At 41.7% G+C, this 22,501-nt stretch overlaps 1 protein-coding gene across 1 annotated transcript in view; it reads right to left on the reverse strand.

Annotated features, from left to right (window-relative positions):
* The window catches only part of LOC140205502 (plakophilin-3-like), a 74,221-nt gene that overhangs the window by 51,074 nt on the left and 646 nt on the right, over nt 1-22,501 (reverse strand). Inside the window, exons 2-5 of the mRNA XM_072273115.1 lie at nt 14,334-14,422; nt 12,558-13,312; nt 6,609-6,732; nt 5,199-5,403 (exon numbers count right to left, since the gene is read on the reverse strand). Of these exons, the coding sequence (XP_072129216.1) occupies nt 5,199-5,403; nt 6,609-6,732; nt 12,558-13,312; nt 14,334-14,422 (1,173 nt within the window). The remainder of the gene's footprint in view (nt 1-5,198; nt 5,404-6,608; nt 6,733-12,557; nt 13,313-14,333; nt 14,423-22,501) is intronic.

The raw sequence follows: 22,501 nt of genomic DNA on the forward strand, positions 1-22,501 counted from the left end.
AAATTTCTGGCATAGTGCTGGTGTCTTTCATTGAAGACCAATGCAAAATAATTAATTATTCTGCCACTTTCTTGTTCCCCCATTACTACCTCTCTAACGTCATTTTCTAGCAGTCCAATATCTAATGTTGCTTTTATTTCACTTTTGATACCTCTTGTCAGCCAGGGTTCCCTGAACTTGGTATGTCTACCCTCCATCTTAACAGGAATATACTGCCCCTGTACTCTTGACATGTCCTTTTTTAAAAAAGCCTCCTACATACTGTGAGGGGATCCAGGAGTGCCCCTATTAACTGGTTGAAGAGAGACAGAGAGAGACATTCATCATTGATTCGGGGGGGGGGGGGGAGGAGAGAGAGAGAGAGAGACAGAGAGATATGAAGAATAACGGTTGGACTGTCACTTTAAGGCATTGGAAGTAACTTTGGATTTTTACTGAGTTTGGAGTTGGAGAGAGCACCGAGCAGCTCGTAAGTTGCTATGGTGACCGAAGGCGGTGTTATTTAATGGACACCCGATGTTATGATTTTCAGCAGGTTGTAGATATTTCTTCAAGGACTTGTTGCCTGCTTGTGCATTTCTTTACAGACAAAGGAAGGAGGGACTCTTTGAATGACAGGTGATGCTCAGCACAGAGAAATAAATAGGTGGTCAGATGATACAGACCTCAGACACATGATCCGGACACTGAATGAGCATTGTTGTGCCCGCAGAGAAAGTGAGTTTTGGAGGATCGATCAGGTGGATCGATCCAAATTGCTATTCCAGCCGTGAAGGGGTTGACTGGTGGGGAGTTGTCTATGTGTCCACCCTCACCTGGGTGATAGCTCCACCACAGAAGACCGGTCCCCCTGGTTAAAGTCACAGTCGGTGACTTGTAAAGGATTTCGGAAGACGATGAGAAGATCGACAGCATCAGCTCACCTGAAGACTCAACTCTCTCTCTCTCTCTCTCTCTCCCCCCCACCCCCAATTGCTACTCAACTAAATACCACGAACTGAACCAAACTTTACTCAACATCGTAAGACTGTATCTTTTTACCCCAGTCTTAAAGAAGCTTGGTTTTCATACATATATATTCCACACTTACTTTTATATATAATCATTGCTAACCTGTTTGATTTATCTACATTTATATTACTGTATTGCGTAGTTACTAATAAATATTAGTAGTTTATAGCAATACGAGAATCCAAAGTGGTTTCTATTTCTGCTGATTTCTTTATCCCCGTCACGGGGTACGTGTCAATACCAATTATTCTATTGCCTTTAAGTCACCCAATCTACCCCAGCTAGATACTGCCTACAGTGCTCAAAGTTGGCCCTGCTCCAGTTCAACATTTTAACCGGGTGACCTGTTCTACCTTCTTCCATAACTACTTTAAAACTAATAGAATTGTGGTCACTGGACCCAAAGAGCTCTCCCAAGAGCCAATTCAGTGACGTGGTCTGCCTCATTCCCCAAGACACCCTGTATTGCTCCTAATCGAGCAAGTTCCTCTACATATTGTGAGAGGAAACTGCCTTGGACACCACACAAATTCCTTCCCATTCAGGTCCTTTACACTCTGGGTGGCCTAGTCGATATCAGGAAAACTTAAATTTCCCCACTACCCAACTATTCTCACAACCACATGCAATTTCCCCGCACATCTGCTCAAGTCCCACTGACTTTTCTTGGTGGGGGTGGAGTTCTGTAATATAGCTCTACCGAAGTGACCATCCCCTTCTTATTTCTAAGTTCTATGCAAAGGTACTCATTAGAGTATCCCTCAAGAACATCACCCAAGCACTGCTCTTATTCCATCCCTTATCAAAAAGGCCACAGCATCTCCACTCTCACCTGTGCCTCTGTCGTACTTAAAACATCAGTATCCTGGAACATTGAACTGTCAAGTATTGCCCTTCTCTCAGCTATATTTCTGCTATGGTCACAATATCCGTGTCCCAGAGGCAATCCACTCTCTCAGTTTGTCCATCTAATCCGTAAAGTTAAGTGCATTGAATTTAAAGTAGTGGTCCTACTGGCCCTTTTACTGTAAACATGGCCATGTTGATTAGATGCAGGAAGCAAAGCTTACATGCTGCATGTACCCCCCGCTTCCTATTCCCCACCCTGGCTCCTCATCTCTTCTCACCTACCTATCACCTCCTCTGAGGTCCCCTCCTCCTTTCCTTTTCCCTGTGGTCCACTCTTCTCCATCAGATCCGATCTTCTCCAGCGCTTTATCGTTACTGACCACCTGGCTTCACTTATCCTCCTTCCCCTGCCCCCCCACCATTTTCACTCTGTCATCTTCCCCTTTCCTCTCCAGTCCAAAATGTTGACTGGTTATTCATTTCCATGACAATTCTGTCTGACCTGCAGAGTTCCTCCAGCATTTTGTGTGTGTTGCTTTGTATTCCCAGCATCTACAGAATCTCTTGCGTTTATTAAAGAGAGGAGTAGGTTTGTCAATAGTTCAAAATGAATGAGAAATAGGCTGCACCCATGATATTAGAGAAGGACACTTATTTTGCTAACTAATTTTCACAGCCTATAAATGATTGAATACTCAGTGAACTATGAGCTGAACTCATCAGAAATAGCACTATTGGTCCTAATCTGGTACACAAGGGCATTGGCAGCTTGCCACTGACCTCCAAGCTGGTTGAAACATGCCTTGGTGCAATTCTTCCAGCTTGTATTTTGGAGAATTGCTACAGTTACTTCGGTTGGCAAAACAAGCAGTTTCCATATTTTGGAAGCAACTCAAAATGATCCTGTTCATCATTCCGGCCCTTTCCACTGCAACAATTATGCACCATTGATCTATTCTTGGAATCTTCAGAAAACAGGTGTTGCAATTTGTTATAAATATAAGCTAAGAGCACCCTTTCTTTTCAAAATACCCTACCCATTCATTGTAAAACTCAGAGCAATCAAGTTCCTTCACATTTCCCCCTCACCGAGAATTATAACAGGCCTGCTAAGCTTTTTGTTTTAAGGTGTCACAATTGGAAAGTAAACCATGAGATGACTAAGAACATTAAAGTACTTGACAAAATTGATTCTGAAGCTAAAACAGAGTGCATTCACACCCAATCAGGCAATTGCTGTTGTTCACTGACACCATTGTTGCTCATCACACGATAGCTGACAGGCACGTAGGGAATGGTGTCATGTTATCTTTGGAGGAAAGTGATCTACTGCTGGAAATATTGCAGGTTCTCGGTGCTAACAGTTAGATGATACTGAGCATTGCAATTGCTATTACTGCAATTAGCAGCCAAGGTGATTCAGGTCACATTAAGAGAGAGGATGGAGGTGGAGTTATTACATCCTCATTAAAAGAAGATTAGTAGTTTACTAACACACTGTAGAAGAGGAGTTGGTGCAGATCCAGGTGGCCCCCGTTTTCCAAACGTACACTTTATGACACCTCGTTGTTACAAAAGACCTACATTAGTTATCTGTTTTCGCTAACAGAAGGTGTTTTCACTGTTATGAAACATGGCAGCGCACATGCCCGAACAGCCAAGCTCCTCCCCTGGAACTGCATTCTAGCCGCTATTGCTTAAACATATGCTTTATCTCGGTGAACAAAGTAAGGACACTGTCCGCGTGTTGAACTTGCCTGCGTCCACCATTCGCAATATTTATACGCAGAAAGAATTTTGAAAGCTGCCGATGTTACTGTTGGTTCTGCTCGTAGCAAAGTGGTCTCTCTTAATCGGCATCCAATAATGGATAAAATGGAAAGTCTATTGCTTTAGTGGATTGATGGGTGTACAAAACGTGGTGTTCCGTAAAGTTTTCTTATACGTAAGGAGAAATCAGTCAGTCTTTTTAATAAGCTGAAACAGAAAGCACTGGACGATGGTGATGAAAGTGGAATTTAAAGGTAGTCATGGGTGGTTTGATCGGTTTCTGAGGCGAGGGCAGCTTCATAGCTTAAGCAGTGGTCCTCAACCTTCGGGCCGCGGACCAATACATTGCCGCGAAGAATGCAGCGGTAGTCAGAACGCACCCAGCACATCTTTAAGAAAAAAGCCGAAATAAGCTAATTAATTAAGTGCCACCCGGCACGTAAATGTTGGCCCAGATCAGAGGTGATTGCCGATTGCGTCAGGCGGTTTTTCGTATAAGTGTTTAACTGTGACGAAACTGCAATTTATTGGAGTCTTCCTGATTCCGGTAAGTGAAACTACACTGTACATACATTATTTCTACTTTATATAGGCTTGTATTTTTGTGTGTTATTTGGTATGATTTGGCAGCTTCATAGCTTAAAGGTTACTGGAGAGAGCGTTTCTGCCGAGAGTGCTTCCGTAAGATTTTCGCTGCGCTAAGCAGTGCTGCAGAAAAGTACTTCTACTTTATATAGGCTGTGTATTTATCATATCATTCCTGCTTTTACTATATGTTAGTGTTACTTTAGGTTTTGTGTGTTATCTGGCATGATTTTGTAGGGTTTTTTTTGGGTCTGGGAACGCTCAAACATTTTTCCTATATTAACAAATGGTAATTGCTTATTCACTTTACGACATTCCGGCTTAGGAACTGTTTCATAGGAACGCTCTACCTTCGGATAGCAGGGGAAACCTGTATAAATGATGGTGATAGCTCACTTTGACTGGATGCAGTTAGGCAGGAGAGGACACATTATTATTTATAGCGAAAGGCTTGAAGTTTGGAGTATTTGGTGAGTGTAGCTAAGAATCAGAGTACTGGTGGGATACAGTAATAAGCTGGGGAACAAAAAGAAGAGTGGGCTTTGATAATGATGGACTCCAGAGAAGAGCTGTGCAATAATTTTGAAAGTTATCCTGGTAGGGCCAGGTCCTGAACAACCACACAGGAGCACACCTATCTGCATTCTATTATTGTTTCCCTTGGACACGTGCTGCATAAATCGACAAAACAGATGGCCAATTGGCACTAAATTGTGGTGCAGCACTTCAGAAAAGCGTATAAATTGTTGATCCTGATGCTGATGGAAGTTCAACTAATGTGGGTTCTTTAGCTAAACATTGCTTTAGCATGATTCTCTTCTGGGTCAGGGCTACCTTTCACAAGCTTAATTGTCTGAGACACACTTCCATCAGTCACCATGGCAGTGCAATTGTTATCTATTTATTGGGTCCAGTAATTTGTGTTACCCCATTTGATGGTTTTGAGGCATGGTAACTGTATCAAGGGCCAATCTGAAACATACCTGTAATGTTGGCCTTCAGTTCTTCATCCGGAACTCTGATTGCCTGCATCATGTTAGGGATTCCATTCTGCTCGACCAGCTCCAGTTTGTTTACATTGTTGTTGTATATCAGGTTCCGCATTGCTGCTGTAGCACTTCTCTGCACCTCCAATGCATCATGGTTGAAAAGATTCACTAGCCTCGCGATTGCGTTCAAGTTATAGGCCTGTTTAAAGAGACACACCCAATTCAACAACACAGTCATGATGACCGTAGCTCAATTTCACAAAACACAGTCAAGTAGAAACCCATAATCTGTGTCACTTTGCAGAGTACGCCTTTGCCTAGAATAATGAGTAGAGTCACTGGCACTGAAAAATATAGGTGTATGTTTTAAAAAAAACTTCCTCCTTGACAAAGACGCACTTTTATATCTTAAAAATTACTTCCATCAGTATAAAGCCAAACCAATCTGCTTTCCTTTGATCTCTCAGACAATTTCAACACTCAGCCGCAAGGATTTCAGTTAAGATCGTGACCTGTGTTCTACACATGTGTAACCAGGTGATCGTTGACTATTATTTTTTATTGTTAAAGTTCACTTATGTATTCACCCTGGTAATGCTAAAGTAGCTGCCCATGCCTCTAAGATGTCACTATGCACGTGTGGAGTAGAAAGGAGTTGCAAGTTTCTATGCTAGTCGTATGGTGAGGAAAGGTGAATTATATTCGACAATATTCATTTAAGTTTATTTGTAAATCTAGAATATCAGTAATTTGACATGTTTTACATGTGGATGCTTCTGATTTTCTCAAGTAAGATGTCAGCGCTGGATAGCGTGGTTGTGTTTAGTTCCTTATTGGCCTAGTAGGTTAGTCTTCGAAGTAACTTAAACTCCAAGACAATATATTTAAAAGTTTATTGTTTCATGACCGAATGTGAATGTCATAGAGTAATGTGAATGTGTTAATCTCTGTTTACATAGCGTGAGGGAGGAGAACTTATTTCAGGGCCTAGCCTACAGGTGTTTGGAAGTTAAGCACATGTGTGCCAAAGTGAGCATCTCTCTTAAAGTGAGATGGATTTATTCATATTTCTGATGTTGTGTACAAGGTACAGGGTTGGTGGGATTCTAATGTTGTTTGTCTTGTTTTTTTTTAAGAATTGCCACTACCGTATTGGTTGTGTATATCTGGTTTTATTTATTTTCATACTGCATATGTAACAAGGGTGTGCACTGAAACTAAACTGGGATCGTAACAATGGGAACTGTTTTTTTAAATTCATTTTGTTGTTTTTTATTTTGATACCCTTTTTCTTCATTAAAACATCTAAAACAGATAGAGGAATTAAAGACCTGAAAAAGTATTTGCGGTCCTGTGTGCGTAACTTTCCCCAGGCTACACATGTGCCCAACCCACCAGTCTTACCTGTGTTTTTGCATTTGCATCATGGTAGCACGTGTGCTGAATGTATCCAGCTCCAATCACTTGGTTATTTACATCGTGGCTGTTCAGAAATTGCACAGCTGTAGGCATGTTCATTGCATCATTTCTAGAGAGAACAAAGTCAAAGCTATAAAAACCCACCAAAATAGAAGTACTGGAGTAGAAATTAGTCTCCAAGCATGGCACTAATGTATCAAATGTACTGCTTTCTCACATTAATTCCATTGCCCTGAATGGAACTACGATGTCTGGAAATTCTAGTGCACTATTAGGAATCAAATGGACTAGTGCAACAGTGTGATATCAGAGACCATTTCCACCATTGACTTTCCAGCCAGAGGCAGAAATTAGTGGTATAGGTGGCAAAGGTGGGGCTACCGGAGTTCACACAGAGACCTTCAGGTTAGTCAGCTGTTGATCTGGGCAGGAGTGCATGGGGAGGGAAGGCAGGGGGAAGAAAGAGACATGGATGCGTTATGATTGAGCAAGTGGCAGGACCCCTCCTGCCCTCCAAAATATTATTAAGGTCAGTAAGTCACATAACTTGGCAAACGCTTTCATCCAGCACGATACTAGTAAAAGCATGTTACTCTTAAATAGTCCAACAACTGTAGTACCCAGGACAATGTGGGGAAAGTTCTGCTGCAGTCTTCCAAAAGGAAGTTACGTCATCTTCACACTGATGCCCAAGTTGTTTCAGGGTGCAAGGATGAACTCTCATGCGAAGGTGTCCAGTCAAGTGTACAGAATGATGCTAGAGAAATCCAGTAACCTGATTACCCTACACTACATTAGCGACCCATGCACAACCAATCTTCTACATGCTTATAAATCAGAATGAAATGCAGAATTCAGCCAGTGATGTGGTATCTGTTTAGCAGCAATATTTTAATTTAAATTTTTGTAAGCAGTGATCCAATTTTCAAGAAAAAAAAAATTCTAATTCAGCGTGCACATTAGAGCTGTGGGAACTTCTGTTTAATAGGATTTTTAAATTGTCTCGTAGAAATTTGGGGAGATAAATCAACATCCCAATTAGCCAAAAATGTTTACAAAGTCAAAGAAAATCTTCACCCAAAGTGCATATATTCCAACTCTGCCCTTAAAGACTTTAAATGCCACAATTACACCCTCAAATATTGACTCTTTCCCAAGAAACTGGCCAGCGATGCATACTGCCAGCAAAGTTGTAGGGCAACAAGATTGTGATCCTTTTACATTACCTATACACATGTACATTGCACAAGAGTTAATCATCAGAAGCAGAACTTCTTGCTTCAAGGGCAGATGTTAACTCCAGATGCTTGGAGGCTCTGAAAAGTACAGCTAACATGACTTACAGCATTCATTGGACTTGGAACTCTACAAACTCCCATGATTCAGGAGAGGTAAACAAGTTGTTGCATTAATAGTAAACCTACCCAGTAACTCCTCTTTAGAAAGCCAGTATACACGGGATACAATAATCATTACTGCAACTGAAAATTACTTACACAATGATCATTAACACTGTCACATAATACCAAAAAAAAAGGGAGGGAGAAAGGATCTCCCCCCCCCCCAATCAAAAGGTAGATTTTTTTATTTCTTTCTTTTTGCACAGTTAGAGCATTGGGGATATCAGGGAGGATAGCGGAATGCTCCTCTTGCGGGATGTAGGAGGGCCGGGAGACCTCTAGTACTGCAGAAAGTGCATCCGGTAGGAACTTCTTTCAGACCGCGTTAAGGAATCGGAGCTGGAACTGGATGAACTCTGGATCATTACAGAGCCTGTGAGGTTGATCGATATGACACAGACAGAGGGAGGCAATTACACCCAAGGTGCAGGACACAGGTGACTGTCTGGGGAGGGGGTGGCAGGGGGATGGGGGGGGGAAATAAAGGAGATAGGCAGCCAGTACAGAGTACCCCTATGGCTGTTCCCCTCAACAATATGCACACTGTCTTGGATACTGCTGGAGGTGGAGGGATGTGGGGGGAGGAAGTGACCTAGCAAAGGAAATCTACAGTAGTCAGGTCTCTGGCACCATGACTGGCTCTGTGGCTCAGAAGTGGGGGGGGGGGGGGGGAAGAAGGAGAATGGATGGAAGAAGAGTGATGCAGTAGTGATAGTGGAATCCATAATTAGAGGAGTAGACAGGAGATTCTGTGGATAGGAAAGAGACACCCAGGTGCCAGGGTCAGGGTCAGGGTCAGGGATGTCTTGGATCGTGACCACAGTGAGAGAGTGGGCAGCCAGAAGTTGTGGTATATATTGGTACCAACAACATAGGTAGTAAAAGGGAGGAGATCCTGAAGAGAGAAAATAGGGAGTTAGGTAGAAAGATGAAAGGCAGGACCTCTAAAGATAGTAATCACCAGATTGCTGCCTATGCCACATTCCAGTGAGGACAAGAATAGGATGATTTAGCAGATGAATGTGTGGCTAAGGAACAGGTGCAAGGGGCAGTTTTCCAAATGTCTGGATCATTGGGATCTCTTCTGGGGAAGGTATGATCTGTGCAAAAAGAACAGGTTACACCTGAACCCGAGGGGGACCACATCCTTGTAGGCTGGTTTGCTAGAGCTGCTGGGGAGAGTTTAAACTAATTTGGCATGGGGTGGGATCTGAAGTGATAGGACTGGGCATGGGGAGGTGAGTGTACAAACAGATATAGTGTCTAGTGAGACTGAGAAAGGAACAGGTAGATGACAGGGCAAAGTTGCAGTAAGAGGGATGTGTTAAGTATAACATGGTTGCAAAATTGAAAAGGGTGATGAACTGAAGGTGCTATATTTGAAAGCACATAGTATATGGTACAAGGTAGATGATCTTGTAGCACAGTTGGGGATTGGCAGGTATGACATTGTGGGCATCACTGAGCTGTGCCTGAAGGAAGATCATAGATCAGGGATGCACATTGTATTGAAAGAATAGGCAGGTAGGCTGAAGGGGTTGGGTGGCTCTGTTGTAAAGAATAAAATCAAATCCTTAGAAAAAGGTGACATAGGAACAGAAGTAGAAGAATCCTTGTAGGTAAGGTTAAGAAACTGCAAGGGTAAAAAGACCCTGATGACAGTTATATACAGGCCTTCAAATTATAACCAGGTTGCAAAGTACAATTTACAATGGGAGATGGAAAAGGAGTGTAAAAAAGTAAATATTATGGTAGTCATGGTGGATTTCAATATGTAGGTAAATTGGGAAGATCAAGTTGGTGCTAGATCACAAGAAAGGCAAGTTGTAGAATGCCAGCGAGATGGCTTTTTAGAATAGCTTGTGATTGAGCCCACTAGGCAAAGGCAATTCTGGATTGGGTGTTGTGTAATGAACCAGATTTGATTGCAGAGCTAAAGGTAAGGAAACCATTTGAAGGCTGTGATCATTCAATGATAGAATTCACCCTGCAGTTTAAGAGGGAGAAGATGAAGTCAGATACATCAGCATTACAGTGGAATAAAGGGAATAACAGAGGCACGAGAGAGTAGTGGGCCAAAGCTAGTTGAGAGGGAGATGGCAGGGATGATGGCAGAACAGCAATGGCTGGAATTTCTGGAAGCAATTTGGAAGGTGCAGGAATGACAGCATCAAAGCAAAGGAGAGGGCGTATCATAGGGCAAACGTTAGTGGGAAGGTAGAGGATTGGGAAATTTTTAAAAAACAGAAGGCAAAAAAAAAAAGCCATAAGGAGAGAAAAGGTGAAATACAAAAGGTATGGCAGACAATCATATAAGATACAAAAAGTTTTAAAATCAGGTTATGATTATATATATACACACACACACACACATACACACACACACATACACAAAAAGCGTGCAGATATCAGCCCACTGGACCACTGGAAAATAACAGTTGAGAGATAGTAATGGGGGACAGAAAATTGGCAGATGAACTTGAGAATTTTGTGTCAGTCTTCACTGTGGAAGATACTAGCAGTATGCCAGAAATTCGAGTGTCGGGGCAGAAGCGAACAGACTTGCTATTACTAAGGAGAAGGTGCTTGAGAAGCTGAAAGATCTGAAGGGTAGATAAGTCACCTGGACCAGATAGATCACACATCAGGTTTCTAAAAGGGGTACCTGACGAGATTGTGGAAGTATTATTAATGATCTTTTAAGAATCAGTAGATTCTGGCATGGTTTCAGAGGACTGGAAAATTACAAATGTCACTCCACTCTTCAAGAAAGGAAAGAGGCTGAAGAAAGGAATTTATAGGCCAGTTAGCCAGACTTAAGTGTTTGGCAAGTTGTTGGAGTCCATTTTCAAGGAAAATGTTTTGGGGTTCTAGGATACAATGATAAACTAGACCAAAGTCAGCGTGGATTTTTCACGGAGAAAATCTTACCTGACTAATCTTTTGGCAATAACAAGCAGGATAGACAAAGGAGAGTCAGTGGATGTTGTGTACTTGATTTTCATAAGGCTTTTGACAAGGTGCTGCACACGAGGCTTCTTAACATGATAAGAGCCCATGGTGTTACAAGAAAGATATTAGCATGGATAGAAGATTGACTGACTGGCAGGAGTCAAAGAGTGGGAACAAGGGGGGGCCTTTTCTGGTTGATTGCCAGTTGAGTAGTAATTTTCCACAGGAGTCTGTTGTGATCACTCCTTCTCGCGTCATACGACAATAATTTGGATGATGGAACTGATGGCTTTGTGGCCAATTTGCTGACAATATGAAGATAGGTGGAGGAAGTATGGAGTCTGCAGAAGGATTTAGACAGATTGTAAGCATGGGCAAAGAAGTGCCAGATGGAATATAGTGCAGGGAAGTGCATGGACATGCACTTTGGTAAAAGGAATAAAGGTGTAGACTATCTTCTAAATGGGGTGAACATTACAAAATTCAAAGGTGCAAAGGAAATTGGGAGCTTCTGTGCAGGATTTCCTGAAGGTTAACTTATAAGTTATGTCAGTGGTAATGAAGACAAATGTAATGTTAGCACTCATTTCAAGAGGACTAAAATATAAGCGCAAGGATGTGCTGGCATTAGAGGGGGCTCAGAGAAGGCTTATAAGAATAGTCCCGGGAATGAAAGAGTTAATAAATGAGAAGCATTTGATGGCTCTGGGCCCATACTCACTGAAGTTAGAAGAATGGTGGGGATCTCACTGAAACCTATTGAACATTGAAAGGTCTATATAGAGTGGATTTAAAGCAGAGGTTGAGAGTTTCTTGATTCATCAGGGCATGATAGGTTACAGGGAGAAGGCAGGAGAATGGGGTCGAGAAGAATAATAAATCAGACATGATGGAATGGCAAAGCAGACTCAGTAGGCTGAATGGCCTAATTCTGCTCCTATATTTTATGGTTTTTTGGTCTGAGTACTCTATTAAATTAAATACTAGGTGTTACATTGAATATCTGCAGCCCACCAATCCTTTTGTCAATTGTTCAGTCACTAATTTAGCTGTGTAGAAAATAGGCATTTGTTTCAGGTTTCTTTGTTAACTGCAGAAAAGAAAACTGCTTTGTTTTCCTACTCATGTCATTAGCTAGCTTTATAGAATGGAAGAGGGACACGAGTGCTTTTGGAAAAACAAGTTTTAACATTTTTTAAAAAAATTAGTTATACAAGATTTATAAAATTAAAATATAAACAATGTTGTAGAAAGGAGAGATGGTTTAAACATATTAAATATGCAAGGAATCTTATTATAGATTAAAAGTGGTAATTAAGGACAATTTCAAACCAGACTTTCCCCACCCTAAGATTTTCAAATCACTGAATCCTTTGAGTCAAGTAGAATTAGGTTACAATGCTTTCACCTGAAAATAGCAATGCCATTTCTCTTCAAGATGCTGTTTGACTTGCTTATTCCCAGCATCTGCTAATTTTATTTTAAAACTGTGATCTAATTGGGTGAAAGGTTATTTCTTTCACTCGTCGACAAAGCTGGTTTGCTGTTGAACCGACAATAACAATATGAATGTGGAACTTACTGTGACATTTGAAATCTGCTCATATCACTTTGTGACTGCTGCATTTGCTGATCTCCCAGTTCTCGGCCAGTCAAGCTATGCAGGGATGGAGTGTGTGATATTTGCATTGAATGTTGTGAACCTATACTTGTTCTTCCACGAACGGATTTGCAGTTTTGTTGGACCCTCTGCAGTGTGCGCTGAGCTGGGGGCCTAATCTGCCGCCGGATGGATGCCTCCCCTCTCTCTTCTGCTGTATAACCAGCCGTGCCCATTGACCCACTTGATAGCCTTGCTGAGCTTTTCACAGAGCCTGCTCCACTCATTTGATGGCTCACAGGATAAGACGTTGTGTAGCTTACACTGTTGATGTATTCATTACCACCAGACATATAGCCGTTATCAACCTGATCTGAGATCGTGCTAATTTCTTCATCATCTGGTCTCTGATACATAACATTCCCCTGAGACCCGGACCAAGAATTTTTCTGAGCATATTTGCCTGGCAACTGCAATGAGCGCAGAGACATGTTATCAATGTCCTGCTGCCTCATCTGTGATATCGTGCCGTATGCATATTGCGAAGAGCGGTGAAAGGACATTGGTCTGGGTTTGGATTGATGAGTGGAAATGGATCTGGTCTGGGAGGTTAGTTCCTCCCCCTGTCTGCTATACTGACTTGCTCTGCTTGGCCCTTTAAAGGCAAAATCTCCTACAGCCGAGCGAGATGACCAGTTCCGATTGCCTCCTTGTTGGTACATAGATGGTTTGACAGTCTGGAGAAAAAATAACCATGCAATCATTTACAAAGTTACAATAACAAGCAGAGAAAAAAAAAATCAGAAACCTAGTACCACTGGATAATTAGGTTACTTCCCCTCTTCAAAGAATTGACTCATGCTTGGATTCCATTTTACATTTGTAAATAACCCTCTGACACCTTGCACAGAATTCACTTATCGTAGCTCAGCAATACTAGTGAGTGTTGGCAGGCTATTTTTGACCACACAGTCCTATTCTCCCAAGCCCATCAAATTCGCAGTAATCGGCATTGTACTTTACAGTACAGAACCAGATACCCTGATCCAACACCATCATGTCTGTGCTGAGCTGCTCTCCAGAAAACTTAATGAAACCCCACTCTCTTTTTTACTTTTTTTTTTTTGCAAGCAATCACCTTAAACCTCACCTGCATCCTACACTCAGCGTCAACCACTTACATGAAGACAGTTACTAGGCCACCCTACAATATTCCCACCAAAAAATCTATTATTCAAATTTCTTCCCATAAATGCAATCTCTCATTTCTGATGGAAGCTTGAATCTGTGCTGCATCTTTTTCATCTTTCCTGCAAGTGGCACGTCAGACTTACTCCCAACACAGAGGTTCCTGCTGTGGAATAGCATTTCTAGAAAGCTTACACAAGACTTGGGCAATTCAGGCACACGATTTCGCTCTGCTAGTTCACTCTACATACAAGACAAGCCACAGTGGAATAGAATTAGAACCTTGTTTAGTCTGACCAAAATTTCCTGCCTTTAGTTCACACCCTTCCCCATAATTAAGTATTTAATTTGATCAGGGAATTAGTTTATTAGTCCAACTACTGCCTAACTAACAAGAAGCAGAAAATTTTTCTTTTGCGTTTTTCCTCTCCCTAGCCAAGAAGTGAGCCAGTTCTAGTACTGGTCAAGATTAAACTGCCAATCTCTTTATAAACTATTTCAGCATATGAAATTTTTAAAATCTTAATTATACAGTGCCATTCTGGAGATAAAAATCAAATCCATACTCACAGAATACTTTCTCTCTGTTAAGTAAACTTGTGATTTTGAGCTGAAGTCTGGCAAAGTTGCTGCCTGATACTTTGTCATTCCTCCAGAGCCTACAATGATGTTGAAAAGAGAAAAAGTAAAATATTAATTTAAGAAATGGTGCTTACAGCTGTTAGGTTTTTGATCTAATCATCTGAGGATTTTCACTTGGCAAAGGTCCAGGATCTTAGCATTAATATCCCACAGAAATTCTACACGCAAATGTTATCTAGTCATTATATAGTGACGATCATCAGAGTAGTATCCGATCTGATAGCAACCTCCTTCCACAGCAGATGGCTTCCCAGCAGGAGTAACAGCTCAGCATTCGGGAACAGCACTCTTCAATATTTTGTTCTGGCAAAATTCATTTTTAAGCAATCAGCTCAAACTTCAAAGACGGTCATCATTTACAAACCACCTCAGATTTATAGCATTCATTGCTCAACCACATAATGCTAATGAAGTAGCTTACCCTTAAATCATAAGCTTTCAAGACTTCATTAGCAAATATATAAATTGTGCCAAATTTTAATGGTTGAGTTGGGTGGATACCAGTGATAATGTTCTATGGTTCTATTTCAGCCACTGGACTTCCATCGAAAGCTTCTTTTGCAATGTGGCATGACCCAATTTAAAGAGCATAAAAAACTACCATCACCAGCTACCGGAGGGCAGAATCTGATGGAAGTAGAAGTAGTTGAAACAGTTAAGTTTCTGCTGTTCTCAAGAGGTAAAAGCTGCTCCAGGAAGGGGCAGCTGGCATTAAGAGCCTTCCAGCTTAAAGGTTTCTGGGGCTGAATGAAGGGGTGGGGTTAAAAATTATGGGATCAGACTGGAGATTGGGAGGAGTAGGTACTACAGCAGCCACTGATGGATAAACAGGCATCTTAGTCTGTGTTACATGGGCAGAACCGTATTATTCCAGCAACAATTGCTTCCACTAAACCCGGACCAGTACCACCAAGAATTTTCCTATCCCATAAATTTTCTCACCACCCCAAATCTTTAAATGCCATGCAACATTAGTATTTCAAAATACAAGTCAAATCAAGTTTATTTATATAGCACATTTAAAAACAACCCACGTTGACCAAAGTGCTGTACAGATCAGAGCAGAATAGCTAAAATTACAAATACAAGAAACACCAACATAACCAACAAGGCAAACAGCTTAAGGCACAAAATAAACAACACAAGGGCTGAGGCACAAGCCAAAACTCAGCCACATCAGGAGGATTCAAACGCTAGTGAATAAAAGTAAGATTTGAGCCCAGATTTAAAAGAGTTGATGGAGGAGGCAGATCTGATAGGGAGGAGAATGCTGTTCCACAGTCTAGGGGCTACAGTAGCAAAAGCACGGTCACCCGAGCTTCAGTTTATATCGCGGGACAGCCAGGAGCCCTTAAGTCAGCCGACCTGAGGGATCTGGAAGTAGAATAAGGGGTTAGAAGGTCTGTGATATAAGAGGGAGCCAGCCCATTTAGGGCTTTATAAACAAACAGGAGAATCTTAAATTCAATTCTGAACCGTACTGGCAGCCCATGGAGGGAAGCCAGGTTAGGAGTAATATGGTCGCTCTTCCGGGCACCTGTCAGGAGCCTGGCTGCGGCGTTCTGGACCAGTTGCAGACAGGACAGGGACGACTAACTAATCCCAGCCCAGTATACAGGGAGTTGGAGTAGTCCAAGTGGGAGGATATAAGGGCGTGGATGACTTTCTCAAGATCTTTGAAAGAGAGAAACTGCTTGATTTTGGCAATAGTATGAAGCTGGAAAAAACTGGCTTTTACTACTGCATTAACCTGCTTGTCAAACTTAAAGGTGGAATCAAATATCACACCAAGGGATTTAACATGGGGTCTGACAAGGGTGGACAGGTTACCAAGACTATTGGTAATCACTTTGATGGAGTCGGGGGGGCAAATAGGACAACTTCAGACTTGCCTTCATTCAGCTGTAGGAAGTTTTGTGCCATCCAACACTTTATGTCCTCAATGGGACCTAGGATGGAACGTTGTGGGACCCCACAGGACAGACTAGCTGGGGGAGAAGAAAATTAGCCTATGTTGACAGGGAAGCTTCTATTTTCGAGGTAGGATATAAACCAATTCAAGGCAGTGCCATCAACACCAACCTCGTATTGGAGACAGTCTATTAAAATGGCATGATCCACAGTATTGAACACTGCACTGAGGTCAAGAAGAATTAGAATGGCAGAGTCATCCGAGTCGATAGAGGGGAGCAGGTCATTATACACTCTCAGCAGGGCAGACTCTGTGCTATGAGAAGCCTTAAAACCTGACTGAAATCTTTCCAAGATGTTGTTTTGGTGTAAGGAGGGCAGCAATTGACTGAGAATAACCTTTTCGAGAACCTTTGACATGAATGGAAGTTTAGAAGTAGGTCTGTAGTTACTAGGTAAGGTAGGGTCTAAGTTGGGTTTTTAAAAAGTGCAAAATATTCCCGATGATAGAAATGTAACAATGGAAACTACTGGTATTAAACACTCAGCCGGTTAGAGAAAGAGAGAAATATTTAACGCTTCAGATCAACAATCACTTGCCAGAAGTAGAAAAAAAATTAACTTAGTTAAATAGTTTATTTTGGTTGGATGACAAAGAAAGAAGCAAATGAATATGAATGTAAGAGGGTGGAATGCAAAGGAAGGCAACAGCTAATGCCCAAAAGGATTTGTAACAGGACAAGTTAAAGTGTGAAAGTGCAAAACAAAATGACAGAATTATTACACGAGTTTGTTGAACTAAGCATGTAGGTCAGAAGGCTAAATTTTATTTGGTGGAGGTTATTTTGAACTTCAATGTATAAGAATTTCTGGCCTAAGAGTATGAGAGGTGTTGGCCAGAAATCATTACAGTCTACAGATCAGTGAATTTGAATGAATCAAAGACAGTGGATGTCGACAGACCAATTGTCATTGTTCCTGCCATGAGGTCGAAGGATTGGAGGCTGCCATTTTGTGCAGATGCTCTGTATCCTCCATTTTGTGAACTAGTTTGGCTGGGCTGAATCAGTGGTTTAAAAGTCGAGACAATGATGCTCCAGGTAATCTGCTGGATTATTTCCAAGTACGTTATTTGTGAGGTCTTTTTTTGCTATGAAATAACATGCAGGTTCGAGAGTAGTGGGGTCTGTATCTGCTCTGAGTGATTTGAGCTGGTTATTCATTTAGTAACTGATTTAGAACAAAGAGCCATAAATTCCCAGTTGTGGGATTTTTTTTTAAACAAGGGGCAAGTAAGAGGTGGTGGCTGAGAGCTGCCATCTGGTCTCAGCAAAGTAGGATTCAGTCTGCCAGACTACAATACCACACCACACCTTTTTCTGCAGCTTTAATGGTGAGGTTGGGATTTGTGAGGAGAGAGTAGAGGGCAGTATGTTAAGAGGGGGTAAGGTTCAAAGTGGAGAGAGAAGTGCTGAAGTAGAGATAGTTGATGTCTTGTTGGCAATTACAGATGAGAAGATCCAGAGCAAGCAGAAATTCCAGAGCAGAGCGTCCAAGAGGAGGAGGGGAGGAGACGGGAGAATGGGTCATCAGTGTGGGTGGGGAATCCTTGCTAAAGAAGTTGGATCGGAAACAGGGGCGATGGAAGGAGAGCTCAGCAACGTGGTGAGCGTGGAACACACTGAGGTACGGGTGAGGAGGGAAAATGGCAAGGCTGAGGACAGAATATTCTGCCTCAGAGAGAAGGTCAGAGGGAATGGTGAAGACATGGCAGGGATTAGAGATAGGATCAGTGGGGTGGGGGGGCAGAAAGAGTGGGGAAGGCAGAGGAGGAGAGGGTTGTGGTGTTCAGGGAAGGTAGGGTAGGACCTACTACCTTTCTTGTTTAAAAAAAAATCAATCCTATTTGCCTTCTATACCATGTCTATTTAAGTGTCTGTCTAAATGCCTCCTAAACACAATAATTAGATCCAATTCCACAAACTACAGACAGCACATTCCCTTTATCAACACTTCTATATTAAAAAAAAATTGCCCCTCAGATCTTTTTTGAAAGCTTCTCCTTCTCCTCACTTTAAATTTATACTGTCTTATTTTTGACACCTCAACATAGGAGGGAATCAAAAATGTTGTGATTGTACAACTACATATCAATCAAATAAAAGCACACACACAGGAGACGGCTTTAACCGGTGGGTTTGAGAGACAGAGAGAGACACAATCAATACGCACAGATATTATATATTCCTTTTCCATATACATTATAATATGAATAAAGCTTATTTGGAGGTGCTAAGGAGACAAATTTTGCATTCCAGACCAACAAGCACATATAGCACAGTCTAATTCTCTTAAAAATAAACGTTATCAAACTTTGAAAAATTATTAAGCTTGCAATTACATTTTATGAAGAAGTGAAAAATTCCCAAGTAAATGAAATAATAACATTTCAACTTGACACCACACTCCAAGTAAAATTCTATGGTTGGTATATTTTCTGAGTTAAAATTATATTCAGTCCTCAAGTGGTTAATAACCAAATTGGAATTTAAATTCACGAAGATCACGTAAGGAACTGGAATTCTCACATTCCAGTATCAGCTACATAAAATGAATATGCAGTTTCAAAGCTACAAATGAACTTTAATCAATTTATAAAGTATATTTTCATTTTAAAACTTGGGAAGGAAAAACGCATGCAACAATTGACCTCACTTCCAAGTTAATCTGTTATTAATGAGTTGAGATAAGTATATAGTGTCTATAAAAATTATTCACCCCTTGGAAGTTTTCATGTTCTATTGTTTTACAATATTGAATTTTCTCCCCATTTAGAAAATAGTCTATGCCTTTATTCGTTCTACCAAAGTGCATGACCATACATTTCCCTGCACTATATTCCATCTGCCACTTCTTTGCCCATTCTCCCAAAATGCATAGGTTCTTCTGCAGACTCCCTGCTTCTTCAATGCTACCTGTCCCTTCACCCATCTTTGTATCATCTGCAACTTGGCCATCAATTCTGTTATCTAAATTGTTGATATGCAAAGCAGTCCCAGTACTAACCTGCGCAGAACATCACTAGTCACCAGCAGCCAATGAGAAAAGGCCTCCTTCATTCCCACTCTCTGCCTCGTCAGTCAGCCAATCTTCTATCCATGCTAGTACCTTTCTTGCAATAACATGGGCTCTTAACTTGTTAAGCAGCATCATATGCAGCACCTTGTCAAAGACATTCTGAACATCCAAGTAAACAACATCCACTGACACTCCTTTGTCTATCTATCCTGTTAGTTATATCCTCAAATGAATTCCAACAATCCGTCAGGAAAAACTTCCTCTTAAAACCATACTAATTTATCATGCACGTTTAAGTAACCCAAAAACTCATCCTTAATAATGGACTTCAACATCTTCCCAACCACTGAAGTCAGGCTAACTTTAAGATGCATCCTGAACCCACAGATATAACTTTCAACAAGTCTACAATGGCTTGTTTATTTGAGGTCCTTCAAGATTTAAGACTGGTTGATGTCATGCCCAGAACACAAGTGTAAAGGGAAGCAAAATAATTATTGCTCCAGATTCAATACAGCAAAAAAAAGCCAATAAAATAGAAATATATAATAATAAAACCATTATAAGTATAAATACATGAGATAGTGTATATACATTGACGGTATGTCCAAAAAGTGCCACTAGGCACAGAAGTTTCTGAACATGAGGCGACTGACAGGAAATGATACAGTCGTGGTAGGTTGGGTTGTGGATGAATGGATTAGTGGGCGAAGGTGTTGCTCAGCCTTAGTGCTTGGGAAAAGTAGCCATTTTTGAATTTAGTGCTCCTGGCATGGATGTGAGTGGACAAACAGTCCACGAGCAGCGTGGGTGGGAATCTTCATGATGTTACTGGCCCTTTCACAGCACCCTTTTGCATACATGTCCTTGCTGGCAGGCAGGCTAGTGCAGTGACATACCCAATGGGTAACATGGTGGTTAGCACAGCGCTTTACAGTACCAGCAAACCAGATTCAACTTCTGCCACTGTCTGTTAGGAGTTTGTACGTACTCCCCATGACAGGGTTTGCTCTGGGTGCTCAGTCTCCTCACACAGGTTAGTAGGTTAATTGCCACTGTAAATTGTCCCATGATTACATTAGGGTTGAATCAACGGGGACTGCTGGGCTGTGCAGCTCAGACTTGAAGGGTCTACTCTGCACTGTATCTCAATAAGTAAATAACCCATTGTGGAGCCTTCCTGTCTGTTGCATGGTTTCTGTATCGTGCAGTGATGCAGCATGTTAGGATGTTCTACCACGCATCTGTAGAATGACTCGAGCATAGATGTGCATAGCCCAGCTCTCTTCTGCCTCCTCGAAGTGCAAGCATTGGTGAGCTTTCCAGATTCTGTAGAATGTGTCCTGGACCATGAGAATTTGTGTAAAAGGTGCACTCCCAGTAGTTTGAAACTGCTTGCAGTTTCCACCGCTGCTGATGTAAAGAGGGGTGCAAGTGGTTACAGGAAACAACCTGGTTAATATTTGTAATACCTAACTGGAATAGAAAGTTATTTCACTCAGTAGTAGTACAGAGATTGCATTGCAGCAACAGTTTGACCACCCTCTGAACACTTAGGTCAGTTGTGATCTACAAATGTTGGTGTTGGTAAGCCAGCTGTGGATACAGTCTTTGCTCCCTATCTACATGAAACTGGCCTGACTGTCATCTTTCTTGTTCTCTGAATTGTTGTGATATTTATGTATGTTTCAGACCATAGTGATTGAAGCGGAACTTCTCCAGTGAAAGGTTATTGATGAACAATTACCTCAGCTTATCTCTCTAGATAGCTTTGGACTTGCCAACCCTTCTCAGCATTTTCTGCTTGTAAGTTTGTAATGTTGGTTGTGAAAAGGAAATGGTTAAGGGATTTATTGCTTTTCAACATCAATGTATGTTACATCATCACAATGAAGACGGTGATAATAAATATGCTCAAAGTTCAAAGTTAAAGAGAATGCAACATTCCCTCCTACACGGGAGAGCCTCAAGTCATAGTGACATTAAGAACATTGAAACATTCCATTAGGAGCATATAGAAGTTATACGTAAACAGTGTGTGCAGCTAATAGGTTACCCAACCAAAGATCTTAAGTGTTTACTCTGTTTTTTCTGACTTACTGAGTACTTCAAGCATTTTCTGATCATTAGATTTTCAACACAAGTAGTTTTTACTTCTGATATTCACCTGCCCAGACCATCACACACATGTGCAAATTTGTGGTTGTCACACTGGCCTCCTTAACCATCTCACAACCCACAAAATTCGAGAAGCAGGCCATCCTTAATCCAACAGAAGTACAACTAGATCAGAACTGAAATTCAGCGGGTCAGCAATTTAAATAGGAAGTACGAGCAGGTCAAGACAACATTAATGGAACGGACAACACACACGAAATGCTGGAGGAGCTCAGCAGGACAGACAGCATCTATAGAAAAGAGTAAAGTTAACATTTCGGGCCGAGACCCTTCACCAAGACTGGGGAAAAAGGATGAGAAGTCCGAGCAAGAAGGTGGGGGGCGGGGGGAGGAAAAAGTACAAAGTGGTAGGTGATAGATGAAACCAGGAGAGGGGGAGGGTTGAAGTGAAGAGCTGGGAAGCTGATAGGTGAAAGGGCTGGGGAGGTGATAGGCAAATAAGGAGAAGAGGTGGGGGGGGGGGAGAAACCAGAATGGGAATGGTGAAGGGGCCGGGGTAATTACCGGATGTTCGAAAAATCGATGTCCGTGCATTCAGGTTGGAGGCTCCCCAGCCGGAATAGAAGGTGTTTCTCCTCCAACCTGAGTGTGGGCTCATCGAGGTAGCAAAACGAGCCATGTCGGAATGAGAATGGGAAGTAGAATTGAAGTGGGTGGGCACCGGGAGATCCACTTTTAGTCAGGTGTGCGAGATTGATTAATCAGCGTCTAAACTGGATAAATGGCAGGAACAATCTACATCAGTCCCACAAAGGGTTAAGAACTAGTCCGGCAACTTTAAATTGACACCTATGCAAATGAAAGCAGAGCTACTTACACAAAGAACACTACAATCCTGAACTTTGTATGAAGGACTACGCCCAATTGCCCACCGGCGATTCAGCACAAACCACGTCCATTCCCAATATGTTCACAAACAGATTCACCGT

The sequence above is a fragment of the Mobula birostris genome, chromosome 11 (genome assembly GCF_030028105.1).
Source record: "Mobula birostris isolate sMobBir1 chromosome 11, sMobBir1.hap1, whole genome shotgun sequence".
NCBI lineage: Eukaryota > Metazoa > Chordata > Chondrichthyes > Myliobatiformes > Myliobatidae > Mobula > Mobula birostris.